This window comes from Ailuropoda melanoleuca, chromosome 10 (genome assembly GCF_002007445.2).
Source record: "Ailuropoda melanoleuca isolate Jingjing chromosome 10, ASM200744v2, whole genome shotgun sequence".
NCBI classification, from domain to species: domain Eukaryota; kingdom Metazoa; phylum Chordata; class Mammalia; order Carnivora; family Ursidae; genus Ailuropoda; species Ailuropoda melanoleuca.
In genome coordinates, this window is record NC_048227.1 from 82,487,591 (window position 1) to 82,504,395 (window position 16,805).

General features: G+C 42.0%; 1 protein-coding gene across 4 annotated transcripts in view; it reads right to left on the reverse strand.

Moving 5' to 3' along the window:
• Positions 1-16,805, reverse strand: part of MAP7 (microtubule associated protein 7) — a 174,039-nt gene that overhangs the window by 49,579 nt on the left and 107,655 nt on the right. For all 4 annotated transcript variants that reach the window (XM_034669188.1, XM_019795065.2, XM_034669185.1 and 1 more), the window contains 2 exons: positions 14,186-14,284; positions 6,450-6,527 (listed from right to left, as the gene is read on the reverse strand). In XM_034669188.1, the coding sequence (XP_034525079.1) occupies positions 6,450-6,527; positions 14,186-14,284 (177 nt within the window). The remainder of the gene's footprint in view (positions 1-6,449; positions 6,528-14,185; positions 14,285-16,805) is intronic.

Genomic DNA, 16,805 nt, shown 5'->3' on the forward strand with positions numbered 1-16,805 from the left:
TCAATTTGAGAGAAAGAAATAATGGCTGTTTAGTCACAATGATTCATTCATTTTATGGTAAAGCTTCAGCCTCTGAGTTACCAAATCCATCCCGCAACAAGCATTTACTCTCGCCAGTCCTAAGCTTGACTCATGATATAGCCGCTGTGCTATGCGCTAATGTCCATATCCCTCCCACTACCATGTATTCAGATCCCTTAGCTGTTCAGAGCCTGCCTGACAGCCTTAAGGGCTTTTGTACTCTATGTTCATTAAGTGACAACTTCAGCAGCCCAGATGCCAAGGTTAACCGCAGATCTGTCAAACCTTTACCCAGTAGCAATTTGGTTTAGAAAGACTGCTTTCCCAAAGCTCATATTTTTTTGTGGATAGTCTTGTCAAAACCAACAACTGTGCTAATTGAATAATGTGAAATGTGAAATCAAGGGCAGCTCACTTATGACTTTAATCGGTATAGCATTATTGGTTGTTTACTAATTAGTCCTAATCCCCCATCAACATTTTTGAGATGAACACTCAAGCCAGGCTGAAACGATCATTTACCTCTTGACCACACTCTGATTAACAATGCTGTCCCTGTGTCGACAACACACCACAATTAAGGAGATTTAAAAAAGAAAAAAAAGGCAAAGCAAAAAAAATCTATGACTGGAAAGGTGAAGAAGTCTGGTAAAATTATCTACAGAAAGAAACTCAAATATAAGTTAATTGATGTTTGAAGATCAAAATCTTTTTTATATCATCTTGGTGATTTCTAACACAGTGTAACAGATCTCTTGTACAAATTTGAACTTAGCTACAAAACCCCTATGAATAAACTGAAGGACAGATTTTATAAACTCCAATTTTTCTTCACGAGCTATATGAATCAATCACACAATTCTCTGATAATCTTTCATGATGTCACAGGACCCTAGAAAGGCCCAGTTGGGAATGTGACTATTCATGCCACTACTTTAAACTTAATGTGTACCATTTAAAAAAAGGGGAACTTTGTATCTCCCCAAGTGCAAAAGACTATTCACCAGCTAAGCATTCCTTAAATACCCTCTTGAATTTGTCAACATACTGTAGGACTGTCAGCTTTATGACATATATGAAAATCCAACAGTTTTGAGGCACGACTATTGTAGAGATGACCTTTGTATCCTTGTTCCTCTGAGGTAATGGTTAAGAATAAGAATCCAAGACTTGTTTCACTTAACTATTACAAGGGCAGGTATTATCTGATAATTTGGTAATGTCTTAACAAATTCGCAGTACACCTGCTGCATTCATCTTCACTCACGTTAACATGCACAGACTTACTATCTATTTATTTATTTTAAGCTGGTCCCTATCTTTATTTTTTTATAATAATTTTTTATTATATTATGTTAGTCACCATACAGTACATCCCTAGTTTTTGATGTAGTGTTCCATGATTCATTATTTGCATATAACACCGAGTGCTCCATGTAATATATGCCCTCCTTAATACCCATCACAGGCCTATCCCAGTCCCCCACCTCCCTACCCTCTGAAGCCCTCAGTTTGCTTCCCAGAGTCCATGAAGGGGGGGTAAACAGAAGGGGGAATGAACCACGAGAGATGATGGGCTCACTACTCATTTACTGTTCAACAACAATGGTTAGACACCAACCATCGTGCCAGGCACTATTAATAGGTACTGGGCTACAGAAATGACAAAATGACACAAGTACTCTCTCTTGTGGAGCTTATATCCCAATGGGGGCAGGCAGATAATAAACAAGTAAGTAAAAATACACACACGCTTGGATGTTGAGTAATATCAAAGACATGCTTAAATAAGCCCCGGCTGAAAGGAAATCCATCTAGTCCATCCTTCTAGGTAATCTCTCCCTTCCTTAAGCTAGCTTATCACAATGTAAAATTAAAACAAATGCCATTCTAGAAAACAAATTACATTAACAATTATGGCAGGCCCACACAATAAAAAGTACAACCATGGTGTTAATTTGCTACTAAATGTGACAATGCAATGTAGAATGTTGCTCGGCCCATGATTATTATTAATATTTCATCAAAGACCTCAGAGTTAAGGAAAATCTGCAAATATTTACTACATGTCTGCTTAATAATTAGTACCATGCCATGTATTGGGATACAAAGAATTAGAAAATTATAATCAGCCACACCCTTTAAAAGTTTAAAATAAACGCAACCAGGAAGTTATATAAAATCCAACTAGGAAAAGTTCAGGAGAGCACACAACAGCATTAGAATGCGAGCTAAAATATGATGTTACATGAAGTAGACTGTAGAGTGAGAAAATGATCAAACTTCCACAAGGGGAAAGATCATGAAGACTAGGAAGGACTTCAAAAGAGGGAGTGGCGCTAACTGCAACACAGCTGGAGAAATGCAGTACATCTCTGAGATAGTTCTGGTGAGTAAGACCTGAAGTGATGAAGGCCTGGACGAGGATGATAGCACAGGCAGCAAATTTAAAGGCATGGACCTGAGAGTTATTTTGAAGACAGCGTCAGCAACTCCTAGGACTAACTGGATTGAGGGACAGAGAGAATGTGGCAACTTCCACCTACCTACTAGGCTAGAGGTGGCTGAATCTCCAGCTTGAGGACGAGGCTCAGTCCAACTCACCACTGGTAACCTCAAGTGGCCCAAGAGGCCAGGGGAGAGACTAGTCAGTGCCCAGCATGAGACACCAAGGAAGAGAAAAAGATGTTTTATAATGCAAAAGAGCCAACAGCTAAGACCGATAGTCAGAAAGATGGCAGTCCTCTAACAACAGTATGAGTACCAAAAATAGCTGAAAGAAATTCTTTCTTGGGGCCAGAAAAATATTGGTACAATTGATCGGGCCACAAATATTACCCAGAGGAGTCAGTTTTGGAATGAGAATGAAGAGCAAGTTAGTCGTACAGAAGCAGACTTTTAGATAATGGGGAAGCATCGACTGCCTTATGAGCAAATGAACATGTGGAACCCATGTCATCAAAAAAGGAGAGTAGAAACCAAAGAGAACAAATGAATTTCCTTTTTCCCTTAGGAAAAAATAAAATTAAAGCCTGGAAGAGAGATGGTGAAAAATATACAGAAGTCAAGAGAAGGGAGTTTGAAGGAATGGCCTGAAGAGAATCAGATGGAATAGTGTGGTTAGAGAGATTCCTTCACGTATAAAGCCTTTAGGGCAGAAAAATAAAGCTTTCAGAGTACGTGTGCTCAACCAAATAGACAGAACAGTCCCAAACATGAAGAATTATGACTGGTTTTATGTGAAAAATTGAAGGATAATGTAGAAAGAACAAGCCACATGATTTCATCCTACCACAAAAGCATTAAAGCATGACTCAGAGATTTAACCCACAGCAAGTTATTAATAGGCCCTCTCTGTTTACAAATAGCACAAACATGACATGCCACCCAAAACAAAAAGACCTTTATTCTCCCTCTCTACCTTGCTTTTTCAAAACTGTGGATTAAAACAAAAATTTTTAAATGATTTCAATGTCAAGTTCAACGTACAACCAACAGTGAATAATCAATCTCAATGGCCTATCATTTAAAACTTTGCTTTGTTGGCATTTATGGAATGTATTCCAATTTTTTTTTTTAACTTGAAAAGCTTAAAGTTTGAAAGCCTGGTAACAGTTGGTATTACCAACTGTTTTTGTTTTTAAAAAGCACAGTCCAGAGATCTGTTATTAAGTGACAGCCCCTCACCCCTTCTTTTTAAAATATTCCACTGCTATTATAGTTTTTGCAAAGCACAGCTTCAGGGCAGTTGCTCAGGTGTGCCCTTTGATTTTTTACTAAAAGATTTTTTTTTTTAAGAAATCACCTTTATATACTGTAAGGCACAATTTAAGTTAGATGCTAGGTTTTAGAGAACACTTTTACAAATATATGTATGTGTGATTACATGTACGTTTATTCATGTATTTACGAAGATTGGAGAGAGCCTCTCAAGATTTAGTTGCTGCTGTGACGGTTTAAGCGGAAAAAAAGGTGACAAAAAGACACTGCTTTAAAATTTAGAAAGAAAATGCAATTACTGCAAATAAAAAATAAAAATTAGGACTGATGTAGTTGATTACAACTATGATTTTTAACAACAACAAAAGATTGGAATTAAGGAAACCATGATATTTAACATGGCAGGGATAAGAAGTCTATTATATGCTGGCTCACCAAAACAGTCCAGTTACAATACAATCACCCGAAAATTACTTTGACCCATACAATACAATCCGCGGAACACGATGGGTCTCTTTAGCAAACGCCTTTTCCCACCTACCCCTGCGTCACTGATCTACAGTCTCTGCGTCTTCCATGCTCCTGGCTAGCACTTCCACATCCTCCAGTGGGGAACTCCGGTGGCACGTGACAGCCGCAGGCTGGTCAGGTGCTCCTACGCGTTCTTGCCAACCCGTGCGCACACCCTCTCAATACCACCTCATATTATAATTGCTGTGGTTTTATCTCCCTCCCACCACCCTGCAGCTAGCCCTCGAAGGTTGGGTCTCAATCTCTACCTTCTGAAACTAATACCTGGCAAATACGGTTTTTGAATTTATAAATTAGTAAGTCGTGTGCCGCCCTGTGGATGGGAATTAAAATAAGGGGCTACACCTTAAGACAAAAATCGAGCCATGCAATGTGCAAAGCTAGGCAACTTGCAGGAGACTGTGCAGACTCGAAGCTATAGGTCTTATAACTTTATAGCATAAGAAGTGAAATCATTTTTGTTTGACCAGCATGTTCATACATTCCCCAAAAAAAAACAAAAGCAAAAACAAATAGTGCTTGGCTTTCAAAGACAAATGCAAACAGAAAGGTATGAGTTAATGTGGAAAAGCTAATTCTCAAGGGGATTCAAATCATAAAGCAGTAGTCTCCTGATGCTCTGGAGTACTTCCACTCAAGCAGACAGGAATCCAGGCTGCAACTCTAAGAGGAGACGGGACCGCATAAGGCCTGACCCAGCTGGATGAGGCAGAGAGGGGAGAGGACTCAAGAGCGCATCCTTGTCTGAATCCAAAGACAGTGCAAATACCAGCCATCCCAGCACAGTGTGCAGTTCCTTGTTTTTGCTTATCTGGAGTCTCTTTCTGCTTGGGTAGCTCTTCCTTTCCTCTGTTCTGATCTACTTGTCAAACCAAGCTGAATGAGGGTGCAGCGGGCAAAGCTCCCAGGAGGAAAATGCCCAGGCTGCCAAGTGCTTCTGGGAAAGCATAAGCCTGATGGCCACAGACAGCCCTGCTGCCAGGAACCCACCCGCCTGCAGGCCTGTCAGCGACGGGGAACTTCAAGCCTGGGCAGGAAGTCGAGGCACAGAAAGGCAGCAAGGCTCATTCCCTTCCACCAAGTTGTTGAAATTGGTGTCAAAAAAACCTTGGCAGCAAAGGAATGGACCTCGCATGCCCATTATGGCAAAGGAGAGAAAAAGGCCTGTGTTGGAAGAACTGAGTAACGTCAACAGACTTCTGAAAACCAGCTTCCGGTCAATTTCACAAATTTGGGTTTGTGGATTAGAACAATGGAAAAGATGGGGTACAGGTGCTGGGTTCTCCCACTGAAACGCCAATTCTTACAAAATGCAGTGGAACTCTAGAAAAAGTATGGGTCATCCACTGGGAACATGCTGGCAAACCTCAGTCAGTCCTAGTTTTAAATCACAGAGACATTCTGGAAAACACTGAGACACGCTGACCGGACATTTCGTCTTTCCAAGGTACTTAAGGAGAGTATCCTGTTTTAGCAGTTTGGCATAAATGGACATCAAAGTAAAGGAGGAGTTAGCACTAGCATCCTTGCTCAGTGTTCTAGAAGACAGTGGTGCTTTGATCTTGGCTTCCTGGTAAGGTCGTCCTCGGGACACAGCTCTCCAGGTGATGGTATGGCCAATACCACAGTGGCTAACCTTTCACAAAGACCTTAGGTAGCAGAAGAAAAATGAGACCGCTCAGCACTACGTTTTGCACTCTTCTTGGCATCATCTGGTCGCATCTGTCTATCAGTTCGGCAGCAGCATTATTTTATCACAGAAAGCAGGAAGTGCCCTAGCAGTGTATACCCTCCCGACTGTTCACATAAAACAGAACCATAAGGTTACTGTCCTTTTTTTTTTTTTAAGCTGTAAAATGTAACCTGAGCCACCACACCTGTCATATATACATTCTCTCCAGCGCCACTTTAAACTGTGATTACAATATAAAAGAAGTGAAAATGACCCTAATCCTGGGCTGGGCTTTCCTGTTACTTAAAATTTAGTGCCATGTTTCTATCACATACTAAATTCTGTTTCACACCCGTCTGTACAACTCATAAAGGCATGCCAGACAGCACGGTTATTATAGTGACATCCGTGTGCTCCGCGGTAAGCGTCCACTAGCCTCGAGGTGAAAAGCAACATCTCAACAACAGCGTCCCTGAAGGATGGGACGAGGGCCGGGGATGGATACCTAGCTGCTTCTCGCGCTCCTCACGTCGCTCCCGGGCCAGCCGCTGCCGGTCGTCGACCCGTAGCACGGGAGGATGGTCTGCAAAGGAGATAAAACACATGAGCAGAAGAGCAGATTTTCTCATAATGATATACTTTGATAAATATCTTTTCAAAGATATTTAGTAAACTCGATTAATAAAATATTACTATGTCTTACAACGATTGGTACATAGGACTATAGTTTCAGTGATATGCTTTATTAATTTAATTTTTCTGAGAATTTCCAAGCATCTTTCTCCTGTTTAAGAACATTATATGAGGGAATAGATCATAAGAGTTCTCATCACAAGGAGAAACCCCCCCCTTTTCTTCTTTCCCATATCCCTATGGGATGATGGATGTGGTGACTGTGGTATTCATTTCACAACACAGGTAAGTCATGCTGCACGCCTTAAACTTACTGGGTGCTGTTTGTCAGGTCTAGTTCAACAAAAATGGGAAACAAGTTCTAAAAATAAAATAAAAAGACACACAGCTCCTGCCCCCAAAACGCATGATGTAAAAACATAACTGTAGCCTTTTGACTGTTTCTATCCAGCAATATATACGATGCTTTGTGTTCCTAAGCTAGTGAACTTCGATCATTTAATGCTTTAAAAAGTCTGTTCCTCAACAGCAAACAGAATCCTAAGTGAATTTCTACTGAATAGAGGTTCACCAGTTGGATGTAAAAAGCCCAGCTTTGGAGTCACACAGGCGAGAGTTCACTTTCTGTTCTGTCTCTCACTTGCTACGTAAATTTGGCTGAGTTACTCACCAACTCTCTAAGTCTCAAGTCAATTAGGTCATGGGTTTCATGGATTTTTTTTTTTTTTAAGATTTTATTTATTTATTTCAGACAGAGAGAGGGCGAGAGCGAGTGAGCACAAGCAAGGGGACCGGCAGGCAGAGGGAGAGGGAGAAGCAGGCTCCCTGCTAAGTAGGGAGCCTGATGTGGGGCTCGAATCCAGGACCCTGGGATCATGACCTGAGCCAAAGGCAGATGCTTAAGTGACTGAGCCACCCAGGAGCCCCCTGGGTTTTTATTTATTACCTACAAAATGAGAGTACATAGAACCAGACTCACATCACTATAAGTAAATGAAATCTTGAAACGGCGTTAGTTATGGTGACCTGCACATAAGCCTCAGTTAACTCATTCAGTCACTGAACACACGCTGAACATCAACTCTGCACCAGGCATCATTCTAGGTGCTGAAAAGAAAGCAGTCAAGAAAAAAAAAATCTTTGGGGCGCCTGGGTGGCACAGCGGTTAAGCGTCTGCCTTCGGCTCAGGGCGTGATCCCGGTGTTATGGAATTGAGCCCCACATCAGGCTCCTCCGCTATGAGCCTGCTTCTTCCTCTCCCACTCTCCCTGCTTGTGTTCCCTCTCTCGCTGGCTGTCTCTATCTCTGTCAAATAAATAAATAAAATCTAAAAAAAAAAAAAAAAGAAAGTAANCTGCATTCTACTCAGGGAGAATTTTATGAACGGGATAAATTAAGAGATACAGAATGAAAAGAAGGGGTTAGGGCATCTGGGTGGCTCAGTTGGTTAAGCGACTGATTTTGGCTCAGGTCATGACCTCAAATTCCTGGGAAGGAGCCCCGAGGGTGTTCTGTGCTCAGGGGGGAGCCTGCTTGTCCCTCTCCCCCTCTCTGCATGCGCTAATAAAGAAATAAAATCTTCAAAAAAATGAAAAAGAGGAAAATATACTGAATGTAAGTTTGAGATAAATGCTAAGGGGACAACAAAGCAATAAAGGGGATCGTGACATGGCAGGAAGGGGATGCTTAACATTTTAGACAGGGGCCAAAGGAGGTCTAACTGATGTAACTTTTTTTTTTTTTTAAAGATTTTATTTATTTATGCAACAGAGATAGAGACAGCCAGGAGAAAGGGAACACAAGCAGGGGGAGTGGGAGAGGAAGAAGCAGGCTCATAGCGGAGGAGCCTGATATGGGGCTCGATCCCATAATGCCGGGATCATGCCCTGAGCCGAAGGCAGACGCTTACCTGCAGTGCCACTCAGGCGCCCCTAACTGATGTAACTTTTATGTGTAAAACCCTGATGGAAATGACACACAGATGTGCAGATATTCCAGGAGATGGAAAGCAAGCACAAAGGCCCTGAGATTAAGGGCACCTAATGTGCTCAAGAAATGGGTAGATCTAAGAGCCTGGAATAGAGTCAGATTGTAAGCAATGGGGCCAGACACACAAGCGCCAGGGCCCGGGGCTCCCTGGTCACAGTGAGGACTGGATTGTACTCTGAGTGAGATACTGCTGGGGTTTTCCCAGCAGAGAGCTACACTAACAGGCTCACTCTGCTACAATATAAACAAGCAAAATGATGATGATGATGATGACGATAATGATAATTACCTTAAAATCAGGTTTATCTTCTCCTCTCTTAAACTGACATATTTTTAAGATCTCATGTTAAAAACAGAAACCTAGTGGGATGATATTTTAGACAGCATGTGGTGCTTCATCAGCAAATCGAAAGGTCCTCCATTCCAAAGACCTCTTAAAGGTCACAGAATTTGTACATCGAGGGGAAACAGAAACTGTAGACAGGCCCATCAGGAGCATGCATGAACCTGGCAGTGAGAATCACGAGTAAGACTAAGTGATGGTACTTTATGCTTTTCCTTTCTTTTAAGGTAAGATTTTTAAAAACTGGCAAAAGAACCCCTCAGTAGCTCACACTTATTATGAAAATTACTTCTCAGATTTACTGATTATTTATGAGATTTCAAATATTTTTTGTGTAAGAAAATATGGCTCCTGGGGCGCCTGGGTGGCACAGTGGTTAAGCGTCTGCCTTCGGCTCAGGGCGTGATCCCGGCGTTCTGGGATCGAGCCCCACATCAGGCTCTTCTGCTATGAGCCTGCTTCTTCCTCTCCCACTCCCCCTGCTTGTGTTTCCCTCTCTAGCTGGCTGTCTCTATCTCTGTCAAATAAATAAAAAATCTTAAAAAAAAAAAAAAAAGAAAATATGGCTCCTGGCCCCAAAAGGTTTACTTCTGAAATCTGAAAATGGGCATGCTGACTCCTGCTCAGGCACCTGGTTACGGGCCACACACGGGGGTGGCTTACTGTCATTTGTTTCTGGTGAAAAGAAATGACAGCATGGCAAATGGCATTTTCAAGAAAGAACTACCAGAGAACAAGTTCAAATGAAGTTAGAAGAGACCTTTAATGATTACTTACCATTTAAGTAATATTCCTTAAACAATGAGGTTTCCCCATTCATAAACACTTACTTAACTCTAAAACCCCAAATCAACTTTTTTTAAAAAAGATGCATAAGCACATTACAGAAAGTTTCCATAAAACAGTTTAGGGGCACCCGGGTGGCTCAGTCAGTTAAGTGTCTGACTTTTGATTTTGGCTCAGGTCACGATCTCCAGGTGGTGAGATTGAGCCCCACATCTGGCTCTGCGCACAGCATGGAGCCTGCTTGACATGCTCTCTCTCCCTCTGTCCCTCTTCCCACTCACATGCTTTCTCTCTCTCTCTCTCTGAATAAATAAATAAATATCTTAAAAAGAGTTTAATTATTTTGAGTTACATTTGTAAATTCTGTCATAGACTACCGATATGAAGGATGTGACATTTCCAGCTTACTTTCAAGTACATGCCAAATTTCATGCAAAATTTTGAAAAATTTGAAAGGAAGATTTTCATAACAACATATGGACACACCCACCCTCACCTACCCTCTTCTACCCAAGCCAACCCTGAGAGCCCTAAATCAGTAACTGGTATCAATAACCCAATTATGCACGATGATAGTTGCCTTTCAGATACACAGTTGGAAGAGAGCACCGCAAGCGGTGATTTCTGCAATATTATTTCATACGAAGATTATGCTCATCACACATGCATCCTGCCTGATCATACAATATGTAAGAAACAAGGCTGCATATAGAGCTGCACCAATGTATCCGTTAATTAGTATAAACAAGGCCAAGGCTTACAAGTGCCATGATTTCCACTGACCTTCTTTTGAGATCAGTGCTGAGATGATAATCACGATTCCTTTGGAATCAGATTTCGAGGAAATAAAGAATTAGGGCATGCTGACTGTGATGTGCTAGACGATTTTGACTGGTTTAGGAACCTGGCATTAGAAAATGCTGAATTGTAGAGGGAAAAAGGCATTCAGTTTTTTCTTTTTAAAAAGACTTTTAAAAATTTTATTTATTTTAGAGAGGGTGGGGGGTAGAGGGAGAGAGAATCTCAAGCAGAGTCTGTGCCAAGCACAGTGAGCCTGACGTGGGGCTGCATCTCAGGACCCTGAGATGATGACCCTGAGAGCATGACCTGAACAAGAATCGGACGCTCAATTGCCTGAGCCACCCAGGCGCCCCAAGGCATTCAGTTTAAATTCTGTTTCCATCCTTCTGATTACATCGAGAGAGTCACTCTGGTGCTAGAATGTCAATAATACTCATGGCTGATTAAAGATGGTGTGCATGGGGGTGGGGAGGAGCAGAGCCTTGTGGATTGTGTTCACTGCTTATTCGCAGTGCTTAGAACCACACCTGGCAGAAAGGAGAATATTCAGCAAGCCTCTGTTGAACGAATGAGCAAACAGTCTTCGCTCACTTTCAGAGCCTTCAAACTCCCACTAACATGCACCAATGGGGCAAATGAATGGCAATCTTGTATTTGATAACACACTTAAAAAAATATAAATGCTAAGCAGTCACAGTTTTAATAACCAAAAACAGATAAAAATTATCTTTAAAGCTAGATTTTCAAAAAGGAAAAAACTGAATTGAATAGTTCCAAGTAAACAGTGAATTTTCTAGAATTCTTTGTCTCCCTCTCATCTCCATCCTTCACATCACTTTTCCCCGGAACAAAGTCAAGGCACAGGAAGTTAATTAACATTATGAACATTTCACATCGTTTTCTGATAGATCTTTGGTGTGAGTCCACCTGCAGCTGCAGATGCTTTCAACCTCCTGCTGGGATGACTGGGGGGGCACCCAAATTGGGGCACTTTTAAGAGCGACAGGAGGTGCTCCCGAAATTCTGTCTTCGATGACGGGCATGAACCTGGACTACAAACGAGAACTCAGTGACTCTCGAAGATAAGAACATCAACTCACAAGGACAAGGTTTTCTCAAGAGCTCACCAGGCTCTGACTTCCGTCTGAACAACTACTGTTGATACAGTAAATAACTTCATCAGGGCTTTGCATTTTACTAAGCACTTTCACTTTCATTATCATTTCGTTCTTCACAATAGCTCTGTGAGCTGGCCAAGCATTTATTCCTCCAATGACGAGTTCTCATGCCTGTCTTCCAAATGAGAAAACGGAGGGAAAGGTCTGTGACCAAGGAAGGTGGCACAGGGAAGTGTCAGAGCTACTCTTGCTCACCCGGGGCCCTATTGCACACCATGGCACCCAGGGGCTCATTCCAAGGGCGTGATGCAGCAGCCGGAGAAGGCCTGGAAGATTCCAAGGCCTGCATTCCTCTGTAACGGAAATGATTTATAAACGCTAGTGAAGTTTTTAGTGGCTCTTTTAAAAACTTGCTGTGGAGGGTGATAAAGGGATAGGAATTAAGAGGGATTTTTTCATGAATTTAAGTTTCTGCTTTTCTCAGGTATATATAGTTCATGAAAATACCAATGTTCTCATCTAATGAAGTCACACTCTGAATCATTTGGAGGCAGCTGATGGAGTCCTCAAGAGCCATCGCCCACTCCGCAGACATGGACAGATCTGTGACTTTACAAATGGTCTCTTTCAGTCTGGGTCCAAGTATTCACCGCGGAGAGGACTGGTCTTTCCCAGATAACATGAGACATACTGTGCTCGCACTTATAAGCCACAAGGCCTTCTATACATGTTGTAAAGATAGAATATTAACAACTTGAGTGTTATTAACATGAAAGAGATGTTCTAGAGTCTTCCAGTGAATTTTAAGTATCAGAAGGTAAAGGATGGAAAGACATTTAACTAAAATTTACTGGGTTAAAAGAGACCCCGAGAAATCATTTGGTCAGAATGCCCATATCAGGTTGAGGGCAATACTCAAAATATTCCAAAATTTAGTACATACTTTACTTCCCCCCCCCCAAGTTCCAGAGAATGAAAATTAATAAACTGCTCTAGTCAGACATTCCCATAATTTGTATCCCATAAAATTAAAAGGTTTTACTCAAGCCTAGCCCTCCAATATGAAATCTCTTCTATCATCCTTTGGAGATACTAAAGAAAACAACACAGTGGTTTTAAAAATGAGACCTTCATATGTACCTCTGCTTATCTATATTTACAAGAAAGAAGACACATGCTGATCGAAAGACACAATCTGAATGGTTGTCAGAGAGCTGAGGGGTGGGGGGAACGGGCAAAGTGGGTGAGGGGAGTGCAAGGTACAGACTTCCAGTTAGGGATTGAACAAGTCACAAGGATAAAAGGTACAACACAGGGAATATAGTCAAGACAAGTAAAAAACAGCGTATACCATTTAGCGAATGTTCAATTCTCACGGTAAAACAAATGAGGTTTTCATGCTAAAGGATCCCCACCTGAGTGTAAGGAACCCAAGTCCACTAGAATGAGGCCTGGGAGCACAGGGGCTTTGCTCTGCTCATCCAGGACCTGTCGCGGTCCCAGGCACAGGCCGATTACTCAGTAGGTAGTAGATGGTGGCGAGAGGTAGGTGGATGAACGAAAGGATGAAAAGGCAAACTAAGTAGGAAATCTCAGCCTGCTAATTAAAATTCCACTGAAACTACACATCATTTTCCACTACTCGTTGCTCATGCAATGCGGTCCGTGCAATAGTACTTGTTCGTTGTTCTTCTTTTAAGCAACAAGCCAGATTTATCTGCTCTGTTAAGATCTTTTCCCACATGGAAACCCCGCCACCCCTCCCAAACTAGTATAATGGGGGGATGTTTTCTTTGAGGCTAGGAAGAGTTATTTCCATCTTTATTCTCACTGATTCACTGTTCTTGAGTGACTCCGGTCTTGGATGCTGCATGAAGTAGGCTTCCAAGGCCCTCATTGGGGGAATCAATTTACCTTTGCGTTCCTTTGCTTGTTTACCATCATACCGGACACTGGTCTCTCCCAAGGACCACACAATGGCCCTTGGATACCTGGAAGCAACTGCATTGTCTATTCAACTTGTTTATGTTTACAGGCTGCTTGCTTCTTTGTATCACTGAGTGGAACAGACCATGAATCACAGGCTATTAAATGAAATTACTGTGTAGGTGTACAATCACTGCAGACAATAGAGAACAAAAACATAATTCTGTACCAGCTTTGCTATGTGTGAAGATTTCCTTAAATGGCTTTCGAAAATGTCACAAAAATGGTATGCAATAACGCTGGGCACACAGGTACAAAAACTTGTGTCGTATGCATCATTTTAAAAAAGCAGAGGAAAATGATTACGTCTTATACACTGCTTGACAGTAAACAATGCACCCAGACGCATCATCTCACCGGTTGTCAAAATGATTCTGAGAGGTAAGCAGGCATGTGTTTGAATCTCCATTTTAAAAAGAGAAAATCAAGGCTTTAAGAGGTTCTTGGACTTAAAACTCATACAAGCCAGTATGAGTTGTTTGTGTTTTGGTAGCAGGACTGGAACCAAGCTCTCCTAACTTCCAGCATGCCTTATAAGGCTTTAGGGATAACCTTTTCTTCTACAGCAAATGTCATGCACAGTACCTGGTTTATTTCCTGAGTAGTTGCTATTTTGTCCCGAAACAGCAGAAGGACGGCTGGAGGCAGTGGTTTTCCTATCTTGCACTTTGTAGGTTTCAGGCGCTGTACAAATGAGACAAAAGAGAAGAGACCACATTTAGTTTCTTACAATTGATTTCAGGAACATTCACCTATTCAACATTTACTGTTGACCTTTCTATCAGGTACTAGGCCAGATTCAGCAAATACAAAGATGAGACTTTTACAACTCTTGCCGGTTCAGTGGGAAGGACACATCCAAAACTGAAGGGCTGTGGCTGGATCCATCCTACAGCAGTAGCATGTTCAAGTGTGGTCCCAGTTTATATATAAAGCAAGCCTGTGGAAGCATGACTGGTATCCAAAGCCTCTGATCTTAGTTCTTAGAAAGTTCCTGCATTAGGAACCAAAAATCCCAAGAACATAACCAAGTGGGTCACCAGAAAGGAGCCAGGTCATAAAATTTACTAGGCTTTTGAAAAGGCCTCTGACAAAAGTTCCATAACAAAGATTATTAAAGAGACTAAGGGAAATGCATGCTAGAAAAGGAACGGAGGGCAGAAACACCAGGTAGTTCTCCGGTTATGTCAAGTACAGGATCCCATACTTTAAACATATTACTTTCTTTTTTTTTTTTTTTTTAATTTTATTTATTTATTTGACAGAGATAGAGACAGCCAGCGAGAGGGAACACAAGCAGGGAGAGTGGGAGAGGAAGAAGCAGGCTCACAGCGGAGGAGCCTGATGTGGGGCTCGATTCCCATAACGCCGGGATCACGCCCTGAGCCGAAGGCAGACGCTTAACCGCTGTGCCACCCAGGCGCCCCTAAACATATTACTTTCTTTACCCACATCTTTTTATTAAGATTTTTATTTATTTGTCAGAGAGAGCAGGGAGCCCGATGCGGGGCTCAATCCCAGGACCCTGCAATCCTGACCTGAGCCGAAAGCAGATGCTTAACCCACCGAGTCACCCAGATGTCCCTTTACCTGTATTACCATCAATGTATTTTTTTTTTTTTAAGATTTTATTTATGTGACAGAGAGACAGCCAGCGAGAGAGGGAACACAGCAGGGGAGTGGGAGAGGAAAAAGCAGGCTCCCAGCAGAGGAGCCTGATGTGGGGCTCGATCCTGGAACGCCGGGATCACGCCCTGAGCTGAAGGCAGACGCTTAACGACTGCGCTACCCAGGCGCCCCTACCATCAATGTATTTTCAAAGGATATTTAAAGGATGTCTGCTACTGTCTTAGATACAAATCATGTCAAAAATCAAGCCCATGAGTTTCCCTGCCTCCTACTCTGTGCTTAAAACCTGCTTTGCCCATCTTTCCACTAACCAAGGCAAATCCACCCTTGCAGCTGATCATGCCCCAAACCCTGGACTCATCCTTGACTTCTGTCCCTCCTCATGCTCCGTCTGTCGGTAAGTTCTTTCACCTCTACCTCATAAAACATCTTACCACCTCTCCTGCTGCCTTTCTAATCATCTGCTCCCTGTGTGACTACAATATCCTCTTAGTCTCTCTGATCCTCCCACTGACCGCCTTTAGTCTGTTTGCATCTTAGCAACCAGAGTGATCCCCTTGAAACACAAGTCGTGTCACTCCTCCGCTCAAAACTCTCCAGAAGTTCCCATCCTGCTCAGAGTAAAACCTAAGGTCTCCATCATGGCCCACAAGGTACCCCTTTCCCCTCTTAATTAGTCTGTTCTGGTCATCCTGACTTAGTCCATCCCAGAACTTTGCATGGATTTGAAACGTTCTCGTCTCAGACACCCACGGGGATTTCACTTCCTTTGGGTCTCTGCTCAAATAAGACAATAGAGAATCCCCTTGAATTGTTTAAAATAGCACCTCCACCACTCAGCCCTTTGCACTCCTCCCCGGGGTTTGTTTGCAGCCCTTGCCCCTGACAATACACATTCTCTCTCCATTAGGCTAAGGAAACTGGACATGATCTAGAATATAGGAATTATTTGCTCAAGTTTTTGAACATGAAAAGGTGAGATAATAATTATGCTTTAAGAAGACTAAATTTAAAAACTGTTCCCAAGATGTGCTAAGAAGAAATTACTAAAAAAAAATTCCCTAAATTTACCTTTGACCTCTAAATAAGGAATACACTGAATTTTTGTGGCTCTCTCTCAATCACATATAGTATTAGCATGGAAAATTGGAGATAATGGGATGCCTGTGTGGCTCAGTCAGTCAAGTGTCTGACTCTTGATTTCTCAGGTCATGCTCTCAGGATCGTGAGATCGAGCTCTGCGACAGGCTCCATGCTCAGCGGGGAGTCTGCTTGAGATTCTCTCTCCCTTTCCATTTGCCCGTCCCACTCATGCTTGTGCTTGACCTCTTTCCCTAAAATAAATTTTTTTTTTTAAAAAAGAACCACCTTTCTCCTTATTCTGCAAGTCAATCTTATTAAAATTGCTCATAAAGAAGTTAATTGTTAAGAAACATAACAGAAAGAAGCGTGTATCACATATTTGGAGTACTATGATTATAATTTTCTTTTTGTTACATAGCTACCTCTAGCACACAATAAGGAAAGTCTTAATTAGTAAGCTATTTGTAGATCTGCTTATTATTTTTAGTTAACT